General features: G+C 42.2%; 1 protein-coding gene across 4 annotated transcripts in view; it reads right to left on the reverse strand.

Annotated features, from left to right (window-relative positions):
- Window positions 1-18,798, reverse strand: part of grid2 (glutamate receptor, ionotropic, delta 2) — a 475,776-nt gene extending 456,978 nt beyond the window's left edge. For all 4 annotated transcript variants that reach the window (XR_013781008.1, XM_079365815.1, XM_079365816.1 and 1 more), the window contains exon 1: window positions 17,640-18,798. Coding sequence is in view for 3 of the 4 variants with exons in the window: in XM_079365815.1 (XP_079221941.1) it covers window positions 17,640-17,727 (88 nt within the window). In the remaining variant the exon portion in view is untranslated. The remainder of the gene's footprint in view (window positions 1-17,639) is intronic.
- Window positions 18,799-19,937: the final 1,139 nt, after the last annotated feature.

Genomic DNA, 19,937 nt, shown 5'->3' on the forward strand with positions numbered 1-19,937 from the left:
TAAAGTCTTGGTTGTCTTCTTGAGAAGTGTTTTATGATTAAACTGGTGTGCCTTTAAGACGCTGATATAGGATTCAGAACAGCCGGTTCATTGTATTGTAGAGCGATCAGATAGAATAAAGAGTCGGGTTGCTTTTATGAGGAATGGATCGCTAAAAATTGTAAATGAACCACCGAAAATCCTCAGACAACGTCATGAAATTCTGCACACTGTAACAGGCTGAAGAGCGAGACCTCACAAATGTTGGCCTCATGTAAGAGATCGACTGCTTATCTGCATCTGTTGTGGAGTATTTCCACCCAAGGCAGCTGGCAAAAGCTCGACCGATCTGAGATAGTAGTGCTGAAAGCCCATGCACTCCACCACTCCTCTCTTACTCTGCCAGAGGCATTCGTCTCTGACTGCTTTCACTATCCATTGCATAACCAACTTAAAAAAAGCATGCACATAAACCGGAAACTTCCAACCATATGTCTTACGGCCAGAGATTGGGGGGTGATGTTGGAATACAGTACACAACATGTTCTGGCTGGAGATCTTTCTGTTTTTATTCCCCTGCGTACCAACCAGTCAGTCAACAAAACCTCCTCGATGTCTGCTCTTGAGAGATGACAGTAAGTGTGGTGAGTGTGGCATTACTAGTTCACAAGTCAGACTCTTTTTCGGTTCTAAAATCTTAATATGAAGTTCAAATGTGACACATACAGTAGTGCCTGAAACACAAGGAAGTACATGAAAACTACAACCTTTCATCCCAGGAAGTACATTTTTAGGTACAGCTCGATTTCTTTGCACTCATCAGTCTGACTTTAAGTCAGCGAAGTAACAACCCTGTTCATTTGTATTATAACAATGTGTTTTAGATTGTATAATGCCTGTTTGTGTAGCTCTTTTAATACACATTATGCTATGAAGGAAGTGCTGCTGTGTTGCAGACTTTATGCCTGCAGCCTGGTCATACTCGCCCTGATTGCTGCTCATGCGTGTGATTTTACACAGCTTTGCAGCGATGCACAGGCCAAAGAAGCACAACATGTAAACACAACTTTAAAAGCATCACAGAAACAGCACTGCTCTGTTCTTCCACTCCATTAAAACAGACCATTAATGCCAGTGTGTCATCGAGCCCCCCAGTTGGCCCTGTCCAAAAAAAGATGGAACCCAAAAGTGATAATAAACATTTTTTACAGCGGTCTAAATCAGTAACGCAAACATAGTTGCCAGTCTTTTTTTACGTTTACAGCAACTTTTATAACCATATTTAATGTGTTTAGAGACCAATTTATGATTTTGCTTAACACAGACTTTACACTGTTCCAGGTTTTTTTGTGTATAATGATGATCAAGTTTCATATCCCTCAGTTATTCACCCAAACAGGAGCGACACTGCGAGCGAGCAGGGTGACATTTAATCAAGAGATGCACAAATAATAATCTGTGTGCACGATGAAGCTGCTTCATACTCTTTTACTTCTCACCAGCATCTCCTGTACGCTTGCTAGTACTGTGAAGTCCATGTAGCATTTAAATAGAAGCTTAAAAACACAGCTTTTTGTGCCATCTTGGATTTCTGCAGCATCTTCACATCATGACTTGATTGTCGAGGTTTCCCCCTTTCAGGAAAACCTCACGCTGTAAGACACACATGTATATGTGAATAAGCAGCTCAGACAGATTGTCCTGAAATTTCCATTAAAAAAAAATAAAAATGACAAGAGTTATTTATATTATTTGAGTAGCCAGTTGACACTCAATATGTTTGACAGCTTTGTTTAAAGGCTAATGAGCTCAAATCAAATGAACCTGATGTCACGAGCCTTTAAACAGGACTTTAAATGAGCAGACATCATTCTGTGTATTCACTTCCCACTGGACTGCATGATGTTGGCTCACTTTCCACATTTTCTGTTACCTCTTGCATCCACCATTTCTCTCTAGTAAGGCTACATTCCAGCGGTGAGGTAATATTTTCCCCTTAGGAAACCAAGGCCCATTACACATTACAGTTTCCTCCCCCTCTATTCTGCATACTCACAGACATAGGCTCCACACATGTACAGTACAAGGAAATATCCAGTGGCATTGCATAATACAACAGAAATATTTAACTAGGCACAGGCATGTATTCAAACGTACTGTACAGAGCACCGTGCACTGAGCTGACCTTTATAGCGCTAACACATACAGTATGAGAGCATGCGAACACGCCTGATTTGGTTTGACGGCACAGTAATGTGCCGGGGTTAGATGGCTGTCCAGTGTGCATAACCCTCGGCAACTACATGGAGATGGAAAAATAAGACTGTCTGTTCTCATATTGTGCCAGGCTGCTGAGTCCCACAGCCAGACAGGACAGCTCTCGATGGGAGAGCCATCCTGCGTGTCTGCGCGTATGTGTGCATAAACAGCTGACTGCCAAGGTCTACCACTTCTGGTGTGCACTGTACATCTGATTTGTGTGTTGATCTGCACAGACACTAAAATGCATAACATTAGTAGCCCTCTGGTAAAATAAATCCTGCTCGACTCGCCTGAACCTTTCAGAAATACATTTGTTTTAAATGATGTGCACAGTCATGAGATACACAAACAATCCGAAATTGAACGATTTAATGTTACAATAATTCTGTTTTAAGCCTTTAGGTATCTCCCTGTCTATATCCTGTAACTGTTTAATTTACTGACATTGCACAGCTCTGTTGTGCTGCTGCCTAAAGTCACTTCCTCTTCCTGTATGTTGATGTGAGACTCTTGCTGCCTTGTAGACTTACCACTCTTGCCCTGCCTCTCACCACTAAACCTTTCCTGAACTACAGCATTGTCCTACTGTGCATGTCCTCTTCTAAGCTCTGCTAACTCCCTTAAATGTGTGTTTGAGTCCGCGTGTTAGTGTGTGCATTATATCTTTTTGATACATGTGTTTGGGAGTGGTACACATATCATCTTATGACCTTTGCTTGCAAACCTCTGCATACATTGAAAACACCTACTCATACTTTCTCCTATGTGCGTACATGCTCCACACACATACACACAGACACACAGACACACAGACACACACACACACACACACACACACACACACCAGGTCACCAGAAATCAAAGGAATTAACAGGACCAAAAACAACAATATCCTGGCGATTAGAGCTGGGACCTCCAGACTAAAGAGGATTTCCAGCTTAACTTTTTAAGATTTAGCTACAAGACTTATGCTCAGGACCACAGTGTAATTGAATAAGACATTTGCATAAGGATTACCAGAACCCAGTTCTAATTATTTTTATTTAATACCGCAAAGAGATATTTTCAGCCATGTGAATAATGGCTATAAATAACAAAGGTCAAGTAAGGCTTGTTAAAGCCGGAAATGTTATAAATAAAAACAAAAGCCAACATGTAACAGCTGGTTGATAAAGTTACAAAATGCTGAGCCCAAAACATAATAACTTCGAGCCCAAAATGTAACAAGCTGTTAGATTGTGAGGAGAAAAATATTTTCCCTGCCCCTTAATGTAATAACTGACTTAAAATGTAACAAGTTGATTTATACTATACATCATTGAGAGAGGGACTTTTGACAATACGGTCAAAATGGGATTTTGTTTGTACTTCATCCATCACTGCAAATGTAATAATACATCTGAGCTGTGCTGGAGAGGCTGAGGTTTTACACAGAGGCTGTCCAAAACTTGATGATTCGGGAAAAGATATCTAAAATGAAACGGGACAGGTTCAACTTCATCTTGGATCCTTCTGTTTTCATTCTGGGTATAGCTCCTGATAAGATGGATAAGATCTGCTGCTAATCGCAAAAAGAAACAAAAAAAAAAGATGAAGCCACAACCCTCTAGCTTTACGCTATGGAGAGAGAGATTAAAGAAGGCTTGTATTATGGAATGAATAACAGAGATAATACATAACTGAAAACAAATACTTTTTTCTGGACTCCAGCGAGACAGTCCACACTCTATAGGCTACTATTCACTGTAACTGTAAGTAGAAAACATCTCCTAATGTTATTCTATAAGTTCTTCAAAAATAAACAATTGCATTAATGTTGCAATCACTTTAATCAGTGATTGCAGTGTGGACATCTTCGGGGTTCTATAACTTATAAGGATAATCTAATACAACACACACACACGGCTTTCTTCGAAGCTCATATAAAAGAGACGTTTACATGAAGAAAGGATGAGAGCGAGGCAGATGAAGTGGAGAAGTGGGGCACTACAGTACTTCCAAAGTAAAGCTTTGTTTTTGAGACAGTGGTGCACATCTACAGCACAGGTTTACATTTGTATGAAATGTGCTACACAAAAAAAATGTATTTGAATTGAATCAACTCAAAAATTCGAATATCACAAAAAAGGGAAAGGGAAGATTTATAGAAACGATGTAGCCTGCAGGACATGTGACACGTGGTCTCATTCCTCACAAAGAAAACTACATGTTACAGACACAACACGTATACTGTAGCACAACTGTTACGTGACAGCATCAAAACACAGTGCGAGTCGCACACTGCTCTGCCTCCCTCGGTTGCTTCGTCATTGTTAATGTTTTTGTTTCCAAATTGTATTTCAAATAGGACAGGTCAAAACGATTGCTGAGCAAGATCCATAAAGATAGGAAGGATTATATTTCATTGACTCCATATTGACACCCTGAATCAAAGACAGCAATGCCAAATGAAGACAGAGAGGGGAAAGAGGACTGAGGCAGCAAGTAAAAAGCAGTTTAATTTGCAGATTGAAGCAGGGGAGAGATGAATCCAAAGAGCTTAGCCAGTCATGGTACAGATTTATTTTCAAAGCTATACTCTATTGTAGTGAGAAGAGATCAACATCTTTCTTTGTAACATATAAGTTCAGCATGTGTCCAGTGAGCATTGTCTGTGGTAGAGTATTGTTGTGGTTGATGGTTAGCCAAATTACAGTGCAGAACAAGGAAAACTAATCTATATTAATATATCCAGCAGAATGGACAATTGTTTTGCAGTATATGAATATATGAAATAAAACATGAAATGTTGCAGAGGCTTTCACACAGCGATGCATTTATGAAGTCAACAGCAAGAGGAATAAGCTTCAGATAATCCATATGCATGAAAAACAAATCAAAATAATTCAAAAGTAAGAGAACAAAATAATGTCATGGCTTGACGGAGAGTCAACAGATGTGAGTTTTCATTTGATTGTAGGTCAGCAGGCGGTTAAAAAGCCTGAACATGATCTCAAATGTTAGACTCTTGAAGTGAAGACAGTGCGTGTGTGGGCAGGAGGGGCGTGCAGGGAGGGAGGGAGGGAGGGAGAAGAGAGAGAGAGAGAGAGAGAGAGAGAGAGAGAGAGAGAGAGAGAGAGAGAGAGAGAGAGAGAAGGAAAAACAAGTGAAAAGCAAAGGAGGGTGAGAGAAAGAGAGGCCAGAGGGGCGGCCACAGCGAGAGAGGCTCTAATGATGCTGTCTCAATCACAGACTCCACTCTGCAAGAAGAACTGGTCGTCCTCAAGAGCACTCTGAAGTAAGACATGTCTGCAGGGGTTGCTGGTTTGCTATCAAGAGGGTAATATCTCTGTGATACTGAAACTGTTTGTGGATGAAAAAACCATCTGTAAAGAATTTTTTAAAAAAGTGTAGCATACTGTATACAGCATTTAACAACGCTAAAATACATTATTTCTTTCAGTACGCGAAGTTATTATCTGATGGTTAATACGTTAATTTAAAGGTTCTGGCCCTTTAAAATATGATAAGTGTTTCCCAATTCCAACATACTGTCCTTGTGGTCTTGTTTTTTTTCACAACCCAAAGACATTTGTTTACTGGAAGGATTCAGGAACAGAAACAAATCCTAAAAAAAAGGACAGATTAGATATTGTGACATTGGCCTGGTGTCTCTCTGCCCATACAGTCATGGTTTGGTCTTCCCTGCTGATGTGATAATGGTACCCAATACATCTAATTGCAAATTCTTTCTTTTTTTTTAAAGTTAGATTGAATACAGAAAATCATTTTGAAAAGCTGGAAGAAGTCAAAGTGTCCCACAGGGAATAAATGAAAGGCTAAAGGAATGCTGGGGGAAGGGCAGAGGAGATATGGGGACAATTCTGCCAACGAATCAAACTGAAGTGTCACTAGAGTGATAATGTTAATGAAAGTGTACATTTTTCATGTCCAAGGATTTATTTAATGTCCAGGAATAGCTGTCATACATGAGTGTACTTTACTATATCTGTGCCATGAAAGTTGCACGGCTTAAAAATGTGGAAAATGAATAAAACTCTGAACTTTAAAAAAAAACAGTTAATATTCAAAAGGGATGGAAAAACCACACAGGAAAAAGTTCAACATGACTCGGGACTTCCACACATTGAGCCCCTTTAATCTCAATGCTGTAACTATTACAGTGACTTTCTAATCAGCAGGAAAAAAGGCAGGCATAATCAATATGCTACCTTGCTTCTAGTCCCAGTGGCATTCAGTGCTGTAAATAATAATGAAGTTTTTACTCCACCTGCTTGAGGAGACACATTTGTAAGCTATTAGAGAGCTGTGAGTTATGGGAGATGGGAAGCAGCTGAGAGACACCGTTTTACATGTATTAAGAGCTCAAGAAACATCTATTGTCCATGCATACACCATGCAAGGAAGCTAAACAAACAAGCGTAACAGTAAACTGTTGGACCTATATCACAGCCAATACAGCCAACTGTTCCCCCCTGCTGTTACTGTCTAACGTATTTACAACCTAATGTTGTTTGCACTGCACGCAGTCTCTGCATTAATCATTTCACAGAACCCATCTGTAGCCTCAGGAGCTGTGCTGTGCAATCTAAAGTACGCCGATCAGCACGGATAAACGTAGTTTGACTGCAACATGTGAGGCGATACATCGTCCACTCACCATGAGTGTACGACAGGCTGGGATTATTTCATAACGTGAAATAAATCAGGTCACAGGATGTATGTTTTTTGACTGTTTTCACTCGTACAGTATGTGGACTTGTAGAATACGGATAGTGCCTCTCGTATGATGCGTGTAAGGAGACAGAATTGTAAAATCGTCATACCTAGCACAATAACATGGAACACTGTGTGCATATGAACACAGATATTTAGGTTCGAGTGCACATTTTTATTGACCTGAATACATGTTAGACCTGTATGATAAGAAAAAAAATCTGTAAGCTATAAAACTCTTCAGTACTGCTATAATGATATGAGGAGTGCTAAACAATAAAGTATTAAAGTGCACACAGCTCACAGTTTTTATATCAGCTGTTCTTCATGTTTTTAATATCTGTGCTTAAATGTCTGAATCCAAAAGAAATCCAAAAAAGCTTTTCCATTTCACCGCTAAATTGGCCCCAATTAACCTGAGGGTAGCTGATAGCTAGCATTAGCTACATCTGAGTGCATCAGAAAGATGGCCATTATACCTAGAGCTCCATTCAACAGATAGGATGTGTACGTGCTGAGAGAGAGGCTTGTTTTTTCTATTCACACTGACTCTGCGTTTGTTCTTATTTCATGATCAGGATGAAATTGCAATTTATTGCACTGCTCTAATACATGTACTGTATATATTTAATGTACAATATTATTTATTCAAATTCTTTTGCATTTAGTTTGCCAGACAATTATACGCATACACACGTTTGCATAGTTTTGCTCTTCCGATGGGTGAAAAGTGACAGAAACAAGCGTGGCTTTGTTTCACATCTTCAGTTACACTTTGGCCGCAGTGGGTCATTAAATGAGTGTTGGAGCTGCAGACGGAGGCTGCGGTCTGTGAGTCAGGCACACTCCAGCTTTGTCTAACGCACAATTGGTTTAGATTAATCTGATGTGTGGTTAACCCATTATATTAGAAGGACACAAAAGACGGCGAGCATAATACACCATCTATTACGCTCTCACCTTCTGTCTGCTTTCTGATTCGAAAAGAATAGCAATTTACTCAGGTTACCATTAATGGCTAACCACAGTAATCTATTATGGTGGGCATGACAAGCAGCGGTAGCCTTTAAGTATTAATGTGGGCAAGAGAAAACATGGTCGCTTCTTCTGTATCTGCACACCCGGGAGAGAATTTTCAGAACACTGATTTTCAAACCGTATGTAAATGGATGCTCTTTCTGATCTCACCCACTCAATTTGTTGATTCCTCTTTTTCAGACTCGAGATGAACACTAGATTGAATGCTCCAATCCAGATGGGCACACGCACGCAGCTCTGTGACGTGTTGCCAACTGTGTCAGACAAACAAACGGCACATTACGATTCCACAGCAGTGATAATCAGAGTGTTAAACACCTCTCAGTTCCGATGCCTGTTCCTCTAATCACTGACAGCATATTAAACATCAGGGGGGAGGGAGAGAGTGGAGCGATGGAGGTAGGGAGAACAGGGAAGGAGGCAGGTACAGGACAGGTACAGTAAATAAAAGCAGAAATGGAGCAGAAAGGCTGAGGGGAGAAGAATGATGGAGAATGAACGTGGCGGATGGAGAAGAAATGATCACACTGCCAAACAACAATGGAAGAACAGACGTGAAGGAAAATTCAGATACCCAAACCATGATGCCAGGAGTTTCAATCAATGTAACAAAGTGATATACTCTTCTTTTCAAAAGACGATTATATCACTGATTTCTTTGTAATGATGGTTCACACTGAAGGAGTTAAGCTTTTAAAAAGTGGTCCTGATCCATGCATGCTATTCGGCAGTGAATCAGATGGTTGTGATGCACAATGAATGGAGGAGAGCTTTACAGCCAGCCTGCTTTGCATTCAGCGGGCATGCACAGTCAGGAGGCTGGTCATGATGTAAAAACAACTGATGAAGCGAAAGTGTCTGACGAGACGATGACATCTTTCGCCTTCAAATCAATGCTACAGGTGGTACAACATTTTCAAATGATTAACTAAAGAGCTTAAGGGTCCAATCAAATATTATTATTTTTTTTTTTTTGTGCAGCTGCAAAAGAAACTAAATCCCCAAAATCATATTAGAAGCTCATTTAATATGGTAGGTTTTTTTGTTAGTTTGTTAAATGCTTATCTAAATTTAAAAAAAAAAAACTGGTTTAATAAGTAAACAAATGAATCAGATGTTCAATTCACTGCTTGTAGGTGAGCGTATAGAGAGGGTTGAGCTGTTGTCACTAAAGCTTTAACGTGGGCTCAGGAAACACAGGAGAAGATGTTGAGATCCGACATCACCGTGTGGTTTTATCTTCTTAGGTTGGTATGTTGCAGTGTTTCCCCCACCATCTTTAAGAAGACATTATGGGTCGGGTTAAAGCAAGTGGGTGTGCTTGATTAAAACTGCATCACGAGAAACTATCATAAATGAAAGGCTGTAACTCAAGTTCAGGGCCAAGCATCTCCATACTCTATAGTTTAATTAATCATTTACCAATTCATAAAGCATGAACCAACTATGAAGGGAATGTTCCTTTGATTTAAATGTGCACGTCTGTGTTGGTGTGTGGCTTTTCTTTTGATAGTGTGTGGGCATGTCTTTTTAGTATGAAGGTGCACACACTCCAGTTTAAGTGCTTTTGTGCACGTTGAGCACGCACGCTTGTGCAGAGGTTTCCATGCTTTATAGTGTGTGCTTTGAAAAGCATTCTCCCAGTGATTGGTTGGAGAGAAACTAAAACCAAATGACAGAGGGGTACTGCCAGTAAATTATGCCGGCACTGACATCCACACATGCATGCATGAAAGAAAACCTGCACACCCACACGCTCCTGGCATGTGCCTTTACGCACAAAAGGCAATCTAGAAATATGTTTGCAAAAGTGTGTTTTAGGTGTGTTCTTCAATGCCATTGCAGGATGTTAACACACTGCTTAGAGCATAAACATTGTTTCTCTCTCTCTCTCTCTCTCTCTCTCTCTCTCTCTCTCTCTCTCTCACGCACATGTGTCTGATATGCAACCACAACTACGGTCTTTCATACGCAAAAACGCATTTGATGCACATCCAGTGGGTGCAGATAGCTGGGAGACTAAAACTGCATTTGTGCCCGCAGAGAGGGAGCAAAAAAAAAAAAAACATAAAAGAAGAAAGGAGAAAGGGGGAGAGGAGAGAGCAGCTGTAAATGTTCACTCTAATGAAGAAGAAGTAGAGAATGTATTATGTATACCATATACCATACAGGGAGACCTGCACCCACATGTATGTACATTATGTACAGCATATAAATGTTAACACAAGAATGCAAAACCAAAACTGACAGTCATCCTTGAGGATACAACTCTGAATGACTTTGAAGTTTCTTTCATCATTAGCATTATTACACAGGCTCACAAAGAACTCCAGCAGAAAAGACTCTCTGCATACAAATGATTATACTACACTGAGTGTCAGTTTGTTCAGCATATTTGTATTTTGCTCTTCACTGAATAATAATTACCAATTGGTTTGATTAATTCCTGCGAGGCGGTATGATTGCCCAGAGTGCTGTGCATGGATAATATTGTGAGTATAGATTACCATTCCTCGTGTCTCTTGCATGTGACATGTTTTTAACGTTGATCAGAAGCAAGCAGAGACGTACAGGGCTGGAAAAACAACGCAAACATGGCAGTGCCAAAAACTGCAGTTCCTTGGCAGGCTCCTGAAGTGACTTAACTTCCCACACAGTCATCACAGTCAGAACTACACAGCAGAACTACACGTGATCAGATGGATGGAAATCAAATCAGGATGTTCTCTATAGTTTATTCCTATGAGAACTGTACCAGGACTGAGTGTGTATATAATTCACCAAGAGCGTAGAGTCTTTGTTAGAAGAATTTGGGAATCTGAAAACAATATGAATGAACTAAGACGTGATGATGACACTTTTACAAGAAGTCTGAAAAGACTTTCAAATAAGCCATCTAATGATCAGTCTCTTGTGTACTTGTGTACAGCATTAGTTAACCCTTCTTTCAAGCTCTGACTCCTCATTAACATCTGCTCACCTTTTGCTAAAAACTGCATTCCAACAGTTTTACAAATTATGAAACACGAAAGGCAGAAATGCATTCATTCATTCATTCATCTTCAAGTTCCTAAAAGAAACACTGACGAAAAATTAGCAAATTGTATTGATTTAATTGTCTATGAATATGTATTGAATGTGCAATACTAAGAGCACAAAGTGCCTAAATGTGCTCAGGTGTTTTGTAAAATGCACATTTCTGCACTGTGTGCTCACTGAGCAGTTTAAGTCGATCTCCACTAAAAATCAGGCTGACTCTTGTTCTTGTGAACAGCAAAGCTTTGTGTCCTCAGATGACAATAAGCGTGTCTGACTGAATGTGTGCCGACTGGATAAAAACAAACACACAATACAATCATCTGGGAACAAGGGCCCTTGTTGTGCAAGTCTTCCCAAGCCATCTGGTCTGTTCTACCTGCATCACTGACTGCTGTTACTGCAAGATGAAGCACCTTCAGCTGGGCTTTCTCTCAGCGCCTACATCCACAGCCAGCCCCAGACAAGCAATCATACTACCTGTCAGTCCGTCTCAACTTCAAAAAAACACACACACACTCTTACCCTCTGTCTCTGTGGCCTGGTTAAAGGTTCTGCCTCAGTAAACAGGTAACGTACGTCAGAGCTGCTGGCTGGCTGTCTGCTTTCACCAAAGGATGCACAGCAGTCGCAGAGGTCTCATCTGCCAGACGCATTGCTTGCATTTCTCTGCGAGTCTTATTTTCTCACACACACACACACTTAACACATGTAAAAAAAAAAAAACAGTATGCATGCACTCTGGTGAGGTGTTAGCATAAGACAGCATGGACAAGCGCATCCTGTCGCCATTCATTGGCGTATAACTCAAAAGATGTGAATCGTTTAACACTTACTGCCCAGATACCACCTTTCTGCTCGTGTGCATAGCTGCATACTCAAACACACGTGCACGTGCACACACGCGCACGCGCACACACAAACACACACACACACACACACACACACACACACACACAAATGCGTATTTAAAAGATCAAGTTCGAAAGAGGAAGTGGTGTTGACAGTTGTGAAACTCGTAGACAAAGCCCAGCCTTTCACACATAGTGAGATGTTTAGAAATCCCTCTCCAAGGAAAAGACCAGAATAGCAGCAAAGTGAAAGAAGAACCAAGGCCGTGTCAGGACAAATCTCCCACTCTGTCTTTCCCCCCCATTTTTCCCCACCCCACAAATAATGAAAGCCTCCCATTCAGGCTTTCAACTCTTTGCACTGAAATGACGGAAATCCTTCTCTTTCTCTCATCACTGTTATGGGACGGAGCCCCACATGCACACACACGTGCACACTCTGCATAGATCCAATAATCTCATTGTCATTCCCCCAACCCCGTTCTTCATCACCAAAACTGGACTGAGCGACCGACAGGATGACACGACTCATTTTTTCCCCCCTGTCTGTAGCTTTCACCTAAATGGCACCAGAGTCCTGAAAATTACCTTTTATAAAGCAGGTCATCAAAAACTGCACCAAAGGGACAAGGATAAAAGGATTTGTTTCATGCAAATGTCAGAAGATTTTATTTTGCATCCACAGAGTGAATCTTTTTTTTTTTTTTTTTTTTGCAAAACTGAACTTAATCTGACCAAGAAAATGCCTGAAATCTGTGTCATCTGACTAACAGCGGCAGTCACATGGGTTGCCATAGAAACGTGGATCAAAATGTGAATACTTAACAAGAGCACTAAACGGCAACAGCTTTAATAGATGGATCCCTGTAGACTATCTTAATGAATCTGATGTCACACTAATTAGCCCAATTTTGGGAGCACACGTGCTGGCTTTCGGTCGTCTTATCTTGATGAACTGTGTAATATAATGAAGATAACTGGACATGGAGAACATCATGTAAGACAACCCACATTGTCCTCTTCCTCTGTTGCACTGCATCAAACCTTGAGTTTCTGATTATGCCCTTGAATTGAATATTTAAAATCGAGCATGAGTTTCTCCTAATGCTTACTTCCTCCACACATTCTCTGTTTCCACTATTTCTAACTGTCATTAAAACATCAATGTCAGGAAGAACTGGAATGCTTTGCACAGGTGCTTAAAATTGTTGATTTATTTATTTTACTATAACCCATGTAAGAACGCGGTGTCTTGGACACATTTTGTGATGTAGCACAGGAAAAAATGAGACACTTGAGGTGTCATCCTGCAGATACACTCATGTCATATTACTGCAGGCCACACTGCACCAGGATGACAAGACATGAGCATGCAAAAACTGGCCATAAATACAGTTCCAATCTTAAAACCAGCTTAGACTGTATTCCATTAGTGAACGCACGATGTTATCACCTCAAAAGTGTTTGTGTGAGTGACTGCTTGAAAGATAACATCAGGTGAAGTGTTTTTGTCATTCTGCTCTCAATCCAAGAGTTGGATCCTTCAGTGTCTACTTTGTGACCCTCTGTGGAGGCATCTGCAATGGATAAAGACTTTGCGGTGCATGTCTTTGAATCATGTCAGAATTTCGTGCCCTTGACATTTGAGTGTGAACAGCTAAGAACGATATTAATCTGAGTGCTCAGACCATGCATTAAGATTCTTAAGTAGAGCCGGGACAAATCCAATATACTGTTTCTAGGATTGGTATGAGCCTTGTGCATGAGAGGGCAAGAAGTGTGCCAATGTGCAATACATGACTTCAACGAGCATTATCCAGACACGCTTGCTGGCTTCTTTGCTTCACGTAATGCAGAAGGGATGCACTCTGACACGCTGCATGGCTAAAAACCAGCGCGCCTCTCAAAGTGAGGGCTTAATCTGGCTGCATAAATCACGGAGACTTTTTGAGTGTAACTAATCAAGAACCCACGCAACACACACACACACACACACACACACACACACACACACACACACACACACACACACACAAGCAGCAACTCTCTATCTGTGCGTATCCATCTCTGGCGAGCCCGCACATGCACAGATTCATCTTAACTGCCCTCATAAAGCAGAGGACCATTGCCATGCAGCACATGATGCAGTGAGGGCCAAGAGGCAAGCGGACTCCCCCCTTCCTCCTGCATGCTGATCATTAGCCAGAGAGAGAGAGAGAGAGAGAGAGGGAGGAACAGAGGGACTGTTGAGGCTGCGGTGCCAGCTCCCAAGCAGCTCAATCACATTTAATGCTTGGACAGTGCAAGATGAAAACGTCTGCTGGTCACTGCTGTTAATATCAGAAATAAGAGCCGCTGTGATAGGATGGCGAAGGTTTGCAGAACTGAGGCTAAAAATGGTGGATGATGGTGATGAGGATGACACAAAGTCTACCATCCCTGCACCCCTCCCTCCAGGCTTCTCCCTGCCTTTTCTGTCTCCCACCTTTTTTCTCCCTTTGATACACATCTCTCGTTGCCGGCCTGTCTTTCTCTCCCTCTCTTCCCCTCATTCCATCTTTAGCAGCAACAAAGAGATTAAAGAGGGATTACTTCTGACATGTCAATGTGATGTGCCTGCTGGGTATAGTACTTTTTTTTTTTCCTTTCTCATGCAGTCCTAAGTCAATATGATGCAAATACACCCACATGTACACACAGACAGCTCAGCATTGTATCAGTTGAAGAGGGGTTAGAGGGAAATACTGAAGGTCTTCGGGGATATAAATTATCTGTTCGCAGAAAGCTGGAACTACTAAATTAAATGTGCAGCTTGTAGTTCCTTCTGTGAAAGGAAACAAACGTAATTCTGTTTTCTATTTCAGCTGTTTCAATGCCTTTATTAAAATTCTGTTTCCAAGGTCTTTTAAATAAGCGAGTATGAAGAGGTAGGAGCGAGGGATGAAGTGTGGGATACAAGCCGAATGAGAAAAGAGAGTAATGTTTTTGGGCTGATAACCTTTTGTTGTGATTCAAAGTACTTGTGGCTCGCAGGGAAATGAACTATCGATTTGAAATAAGGTGGAGGAGAGAGAGGGAGGGGGTAAAAGATACAATGACTGAAGTCACACCACCCACCCACAATCTTGCGCACAAGCACACGCACACGCACACACACACACGCACACACACTTTCTTGCACATTCGCTTGTTTGTGCATAAATGGAGTTGTAGCTAACCAGGAATAAATTCAGCCGAGTAATAAACTACGCTCACTCTTTACTGTTTCTCTTGCTAATTGGAAACCACTCACTGGACTGGATTGCACATCAGGGTCAAGGAGGAATAGCCGTGTTTCCCTCATTATCCATGTCACTAAACTGCGATCCTCGCACATACAGTATGTATCTGGGATTTGGTATGTTGCAAACTGGAGGTTATTTGAGATCCTCTCCTTCTGTAAATCCCAGATCTGTACGACCTAGTCATTCTTCTGAATGCAATCAAAAGGCTGCATTATTATTGAGTATAAACTCTGCATGTGTACTATTTTGGGGCACTAATTAATAGGCTGCTGTTACACTGTACACTGTGTTTTATATATCTTGGGCACAAAACGTCCTCCATTGCTAGCCAAGAGGATAAGGAACATTCTCCTTCCCTTCTAAAACACTATTTAGACCCATAGTTATACATAATTCTAACACCTACAGCTTTGATGTGCTAATACAGCTAAATAAATCATTTCAGCTTTCATGTTATGTAAGACGCTGTGTCTGAAAGGAACAATATAGTTCTTGTTAGCTTAGACATAAAGAATGCATATCAGTCAGTGTAACTATGGAGAACCTTGACCCAGTTTCAGTGGCTGACAGTGCAGATGGCCTACATACAGTAGGAGAAGATCGAGGTCTTAGTCTTGGTAAGCCTGACAATGTCATAGTCCCCCTGCTTACAGTCTTATCGGCAGAACCTTACAGTCAGTGAGCAGGTACAAAGTTTCAGTGTCTTGCTGTGAGACACTTGCAGAACATGTGGCTGCTGCAGGGATCAAACCCATCCAGTCACAGAGGGATCTGTCAAACCAGTGGATTACACCGTTACCCCTGTAGGGCTACAATCACAGCTTACGAGCCTGTATGTAACATGGGGCTTCCACGCACACAAATGTCTCTATTGTTTGAATAGGTGTTCACTTCATATTAAGTAAGATCTTTAATGATTGAGAGCTTCATGCTGGTTTAATTGGCCTATCCTCTGCATTTTGATGATTCACATTCTCCAGTCTCCCTTATTTGGCCATGCTGTGGATGCTAGTCAGATATAAAGAATTGGCTTGGTCCAAAGCCAAGAGAAGACCTCGCATGGATCCAGCTCATTTCAAACAGCGTCCAGGTAGCTGGAGGTCTGCTCTGTAAATCAGCTGGCCGGGCTCAAATGGATCAAACAGGCCAGTCTTTCTCCCCTGGCAGTGCAATGCAGAGGGATAGATCTGTGACTTATAATGTGTTCCACGTGTGCCTCAGTGTGCTCCTGTGTCTGCTCCAATATGGATGTGATCTTAGCCATGTGCACGATGTGGTCAAATAACAGTTCATAACGAACAGGTGCTTATCTTTCAGCTCCTGCTGTGTGCGTGTCTGTGTGTGTGTGTGTGTGTGTGTGTGTGTGTGTGTGTGTGTGTGTGTGTTCAATCGCTCCCCTCTCACTCCAGCACCTACACACATTCTCTCTCTCTCTCCCTCTCTGGTCTATCAGCCTATCACCCATTCGAGGCCACCGAGTTGTGCAGCGATTATGTGTGCCCACCACCACCTCGCGTCCTCATCTCATTCTGCAAGACACGCTCTCCAGCGTCCTGCGTGTCTCTCTCTCTCTCTCTCTCTCTCTCTCTCTCTCTCTATTTCTTTATCTCTCTCTCGCCTTCTCTCTCTCTTTTACTCTGTCTCCCTCTCTCTCGTAACCCCCCCCCCTCTCTCTCTCCGGTGGAGCCAAAGGCGCTGCTCCATCGCCTAAGAATACGCTCCCTGATGTCGAAATCACACTCAACACAACAGTGCCACACTTTGCCGGTGGTGGTGGAAGGCGAGAAAGACGTTAAGACATAAAACATTTTTTTTCCCTCCTCCACTGCAGTATGTCATGGCTGAAGGTGGTAACGCAATTGTGCTTCAGAAAAGATCTATATGTAGAAAATGTGCATGCATTCAGGGTAATCTCTCTGCCGTGCAAGGCAGCATCACGCCATCCCAAACCACCTGTTTTTCACACATCCTGTGCCATGATCACAGCAGATTTTGGGGAAAAGCTGCACTCCGCAAATCCATTACCTTTACTTGGCGCCATACCCGCATTTATCGATCGTTTAAGGTGGCTATTAATTATACTAACTACCTACCATTGATGCCTAAAAAGCAATCTTGTGGTATTAAATGTGGAATATGAAATACATTCTCAGCTATATCTCAACTGAGTTCAAATGATGGCCATTATGGCGCATAACAGATCCCTGTTGGACCGTTATTTTGGCAGTAATATAAGAAGTGACAGGGTCAACAAATTCAGCTCGAAACCAGTCTAGAATCTGAATCTAAATAGTGTCGATTCAAGTTAAAGTCCATTGTATACCACAGGGTGTCACATAAATCGTCAGCAGAGCTGTGATTTAATCAGTGCATCGCACATCAAGGCTGAAACCTCCAATCTGTTTCCTGCGAGACGCACACAGAGCCTCATTGTGGCCGAAAATCAGAAGAGGAAAAAAGCGCAGGAACTCACCGATGTGGATGATTGAATCCGAGAGCGCCGACTTCCACTCCTGGCTCCAAAAGACGGCGACGAGCAACATAACCGAGATAACTTTCATGTTGTCCAGAGATATTTCCAACCCCCCCAAAAAAAAATCAGAGAAAGCCAATAGCTCTCTGGGCGAGAGCGATCAGAGTTAAAATCCTGAAACCCTGGGCTTCTTTTTTAGTCCATCTGTAGGGCGGTTAAGGAAATTCCCTGTAATCTCTGCCGTGAGTGGGATGCGTGTCCGTGGAGGAAAATAAAGTAGAGATTCCCCGGTATAGTCACAGCCTGGTGCCCTGTTGAAATTGCTCCCAACATTAAATCATGTTCAGGACGAGCGGAGAGGCGCTAAGCCGCAGAGGAAACAGACCACATCCAAACGCTGCTGCGTTAAGGTGAACTCAGGGGCTGGAGGATTTGATCGCTCATTTAAAGCAGTGAATATTTCGCCGTTCGATGACGTGATGGGAAACCTACTTATCTTTTTTTAAAAGCAGGTCCTGTTACGATGACCTGTGATTCCCAGCCTTTTTTTAGAGCTGGCGACGCAGTTTCCCCCTCCTGCACCAATCACCGAACCTCCACCACCAGCAGCAGCAGCAGCAGCTTCAGCGGAGCAAACCAACGGCCAAAACTTCCATTTCCACTGCAGGAATTTTTTTTTTGTATTATTTTACGTTCACTTACCCCCTCTTTAAATACCACCAACGCAAGAACACACAGCGACTTCTGTTGGAGGGGAAAAGACTAATGAAAAGCCTTGTCACATGGCATCAGCACGCAGAGGTACCATATTCCGAAATAGTCTCTTAGTTTCCTGTAGGGACGGAGAATGCTCTTTCACATAAGAATGAGACCTCCAAAGCCTCTCTTCCTGTCTGCGTCAAATTTGGAAAATTGTAGACTCGGCTATCAGCAAGAAAATTAAGCGAGAGGATGCGCGCAACGCCGCTCCGCGGTCCGCACTCCGTATGCGGGTACACGCGTCAGCCCCGGCACGCACGGTGGCTGGTGAAGAGGAGATATGCCGCGTCCGTGTGGGAGAGAGAAATAGAGAGGGAGGGAAGGCAGGAGGAGACCCAGGAGAGAGAGAAAAGGAGAGAGAGAGAGAAGAGGCAGCAACTATGAGAATAAGCAGTCAGCAGAGCCGAGAGTCGCTTGTCTGGAATTATAGGAGGGAGAGAGAGACACGTTGTGCCAGTGAGCGTGGGTCGACAGTGCAGGGGGTCTCACATAGAGGGGCACAGATGAAGAGAAGGGTGGTTTGCAAACTGTAGCTCTGCAATGGATACCTCGTCAGCCTTTTTGGTCTATACAGATGACCTGTTGTCATGTTTCTGAATATTTGTGTCTTCATTCAATAGGGCATAGAGCTGAAACAGCGATGCAGTGGGACGGCATGAACCAAATATTGTCAGGATGGGGAGTGTAAAGTAACAACCATACAGTATCTAGTGCATCAGCCTACACTAACTGAACTAGTCCAGTACCCCATCTGCTATTTGTTTTATGGCTTTATGCCTCCCTGTTGATCTTTATCTTTGTCTCTCTCTATACAACTTTCACATCCAGTCACGGCAGGTGGCTGCTCACCATTGAGTCATGTCCAGCTCAAGGTTTCTGCCTGTTGAAAGTAAATATTTTCTTGGCACTGATGCCAAGTGCTTGACAGTCTGCGTGATATCCAAGGTCATCTGGGTAAATAACAGAGAATTAAACATTTTCATCTTTCATGAGTTATACTCTATATTTCGGTTCGCATCAAGTAGCATCACAGTCATTTTCCAGCCTGTTCAGTGAACTTCCATCACTCTTTGGTTTTAGGCTGCCACGAACAGGACAGAAAGATAAACAGGCAACAACAGACAACCAAAAGATATCACAGGTTAACAGCTGTCCTCAATCAGGGCCTCTTCCATTCCAGGGTCAGAAAAACGAGCGCACAACTTCTCACCCCTCACCTCACAGAAACAAACGGTTTAAACTGCTCATTGTATGCAACAACAAACAGACATAGAGGCAGTAGAAGTTACTCCGATACACATAGTTAAGTTTGCCCAGAGTGTAAGGAACAATGTGTGTGCAATTAACCTGCAACAACAACCACCACCGGCTTTATTTGTAAAGACGTGTGCCCGTACAGCCTCCAGCCACGCTATTGAATCCCAACTCAGACACTGTGGGGCCAAAGTTGAACGCAGATGTAAAGCAAAAAGATATTCCTGCAAAATAAAAGTGAACATAAAGTCAAGTAAAAATAGAATAGGAAACGCGCAAGAAAGA

This window comes from Symphodus melops (assembly GCF_947650265.1).
Source record: "Symphodus melops genome assembly, chromosome: 1".
NCBI lineage: Eukaryota > Metazoa > Chordata > Actinopteri > Labriformes > Labridae > Symphodus > Symphodus melops.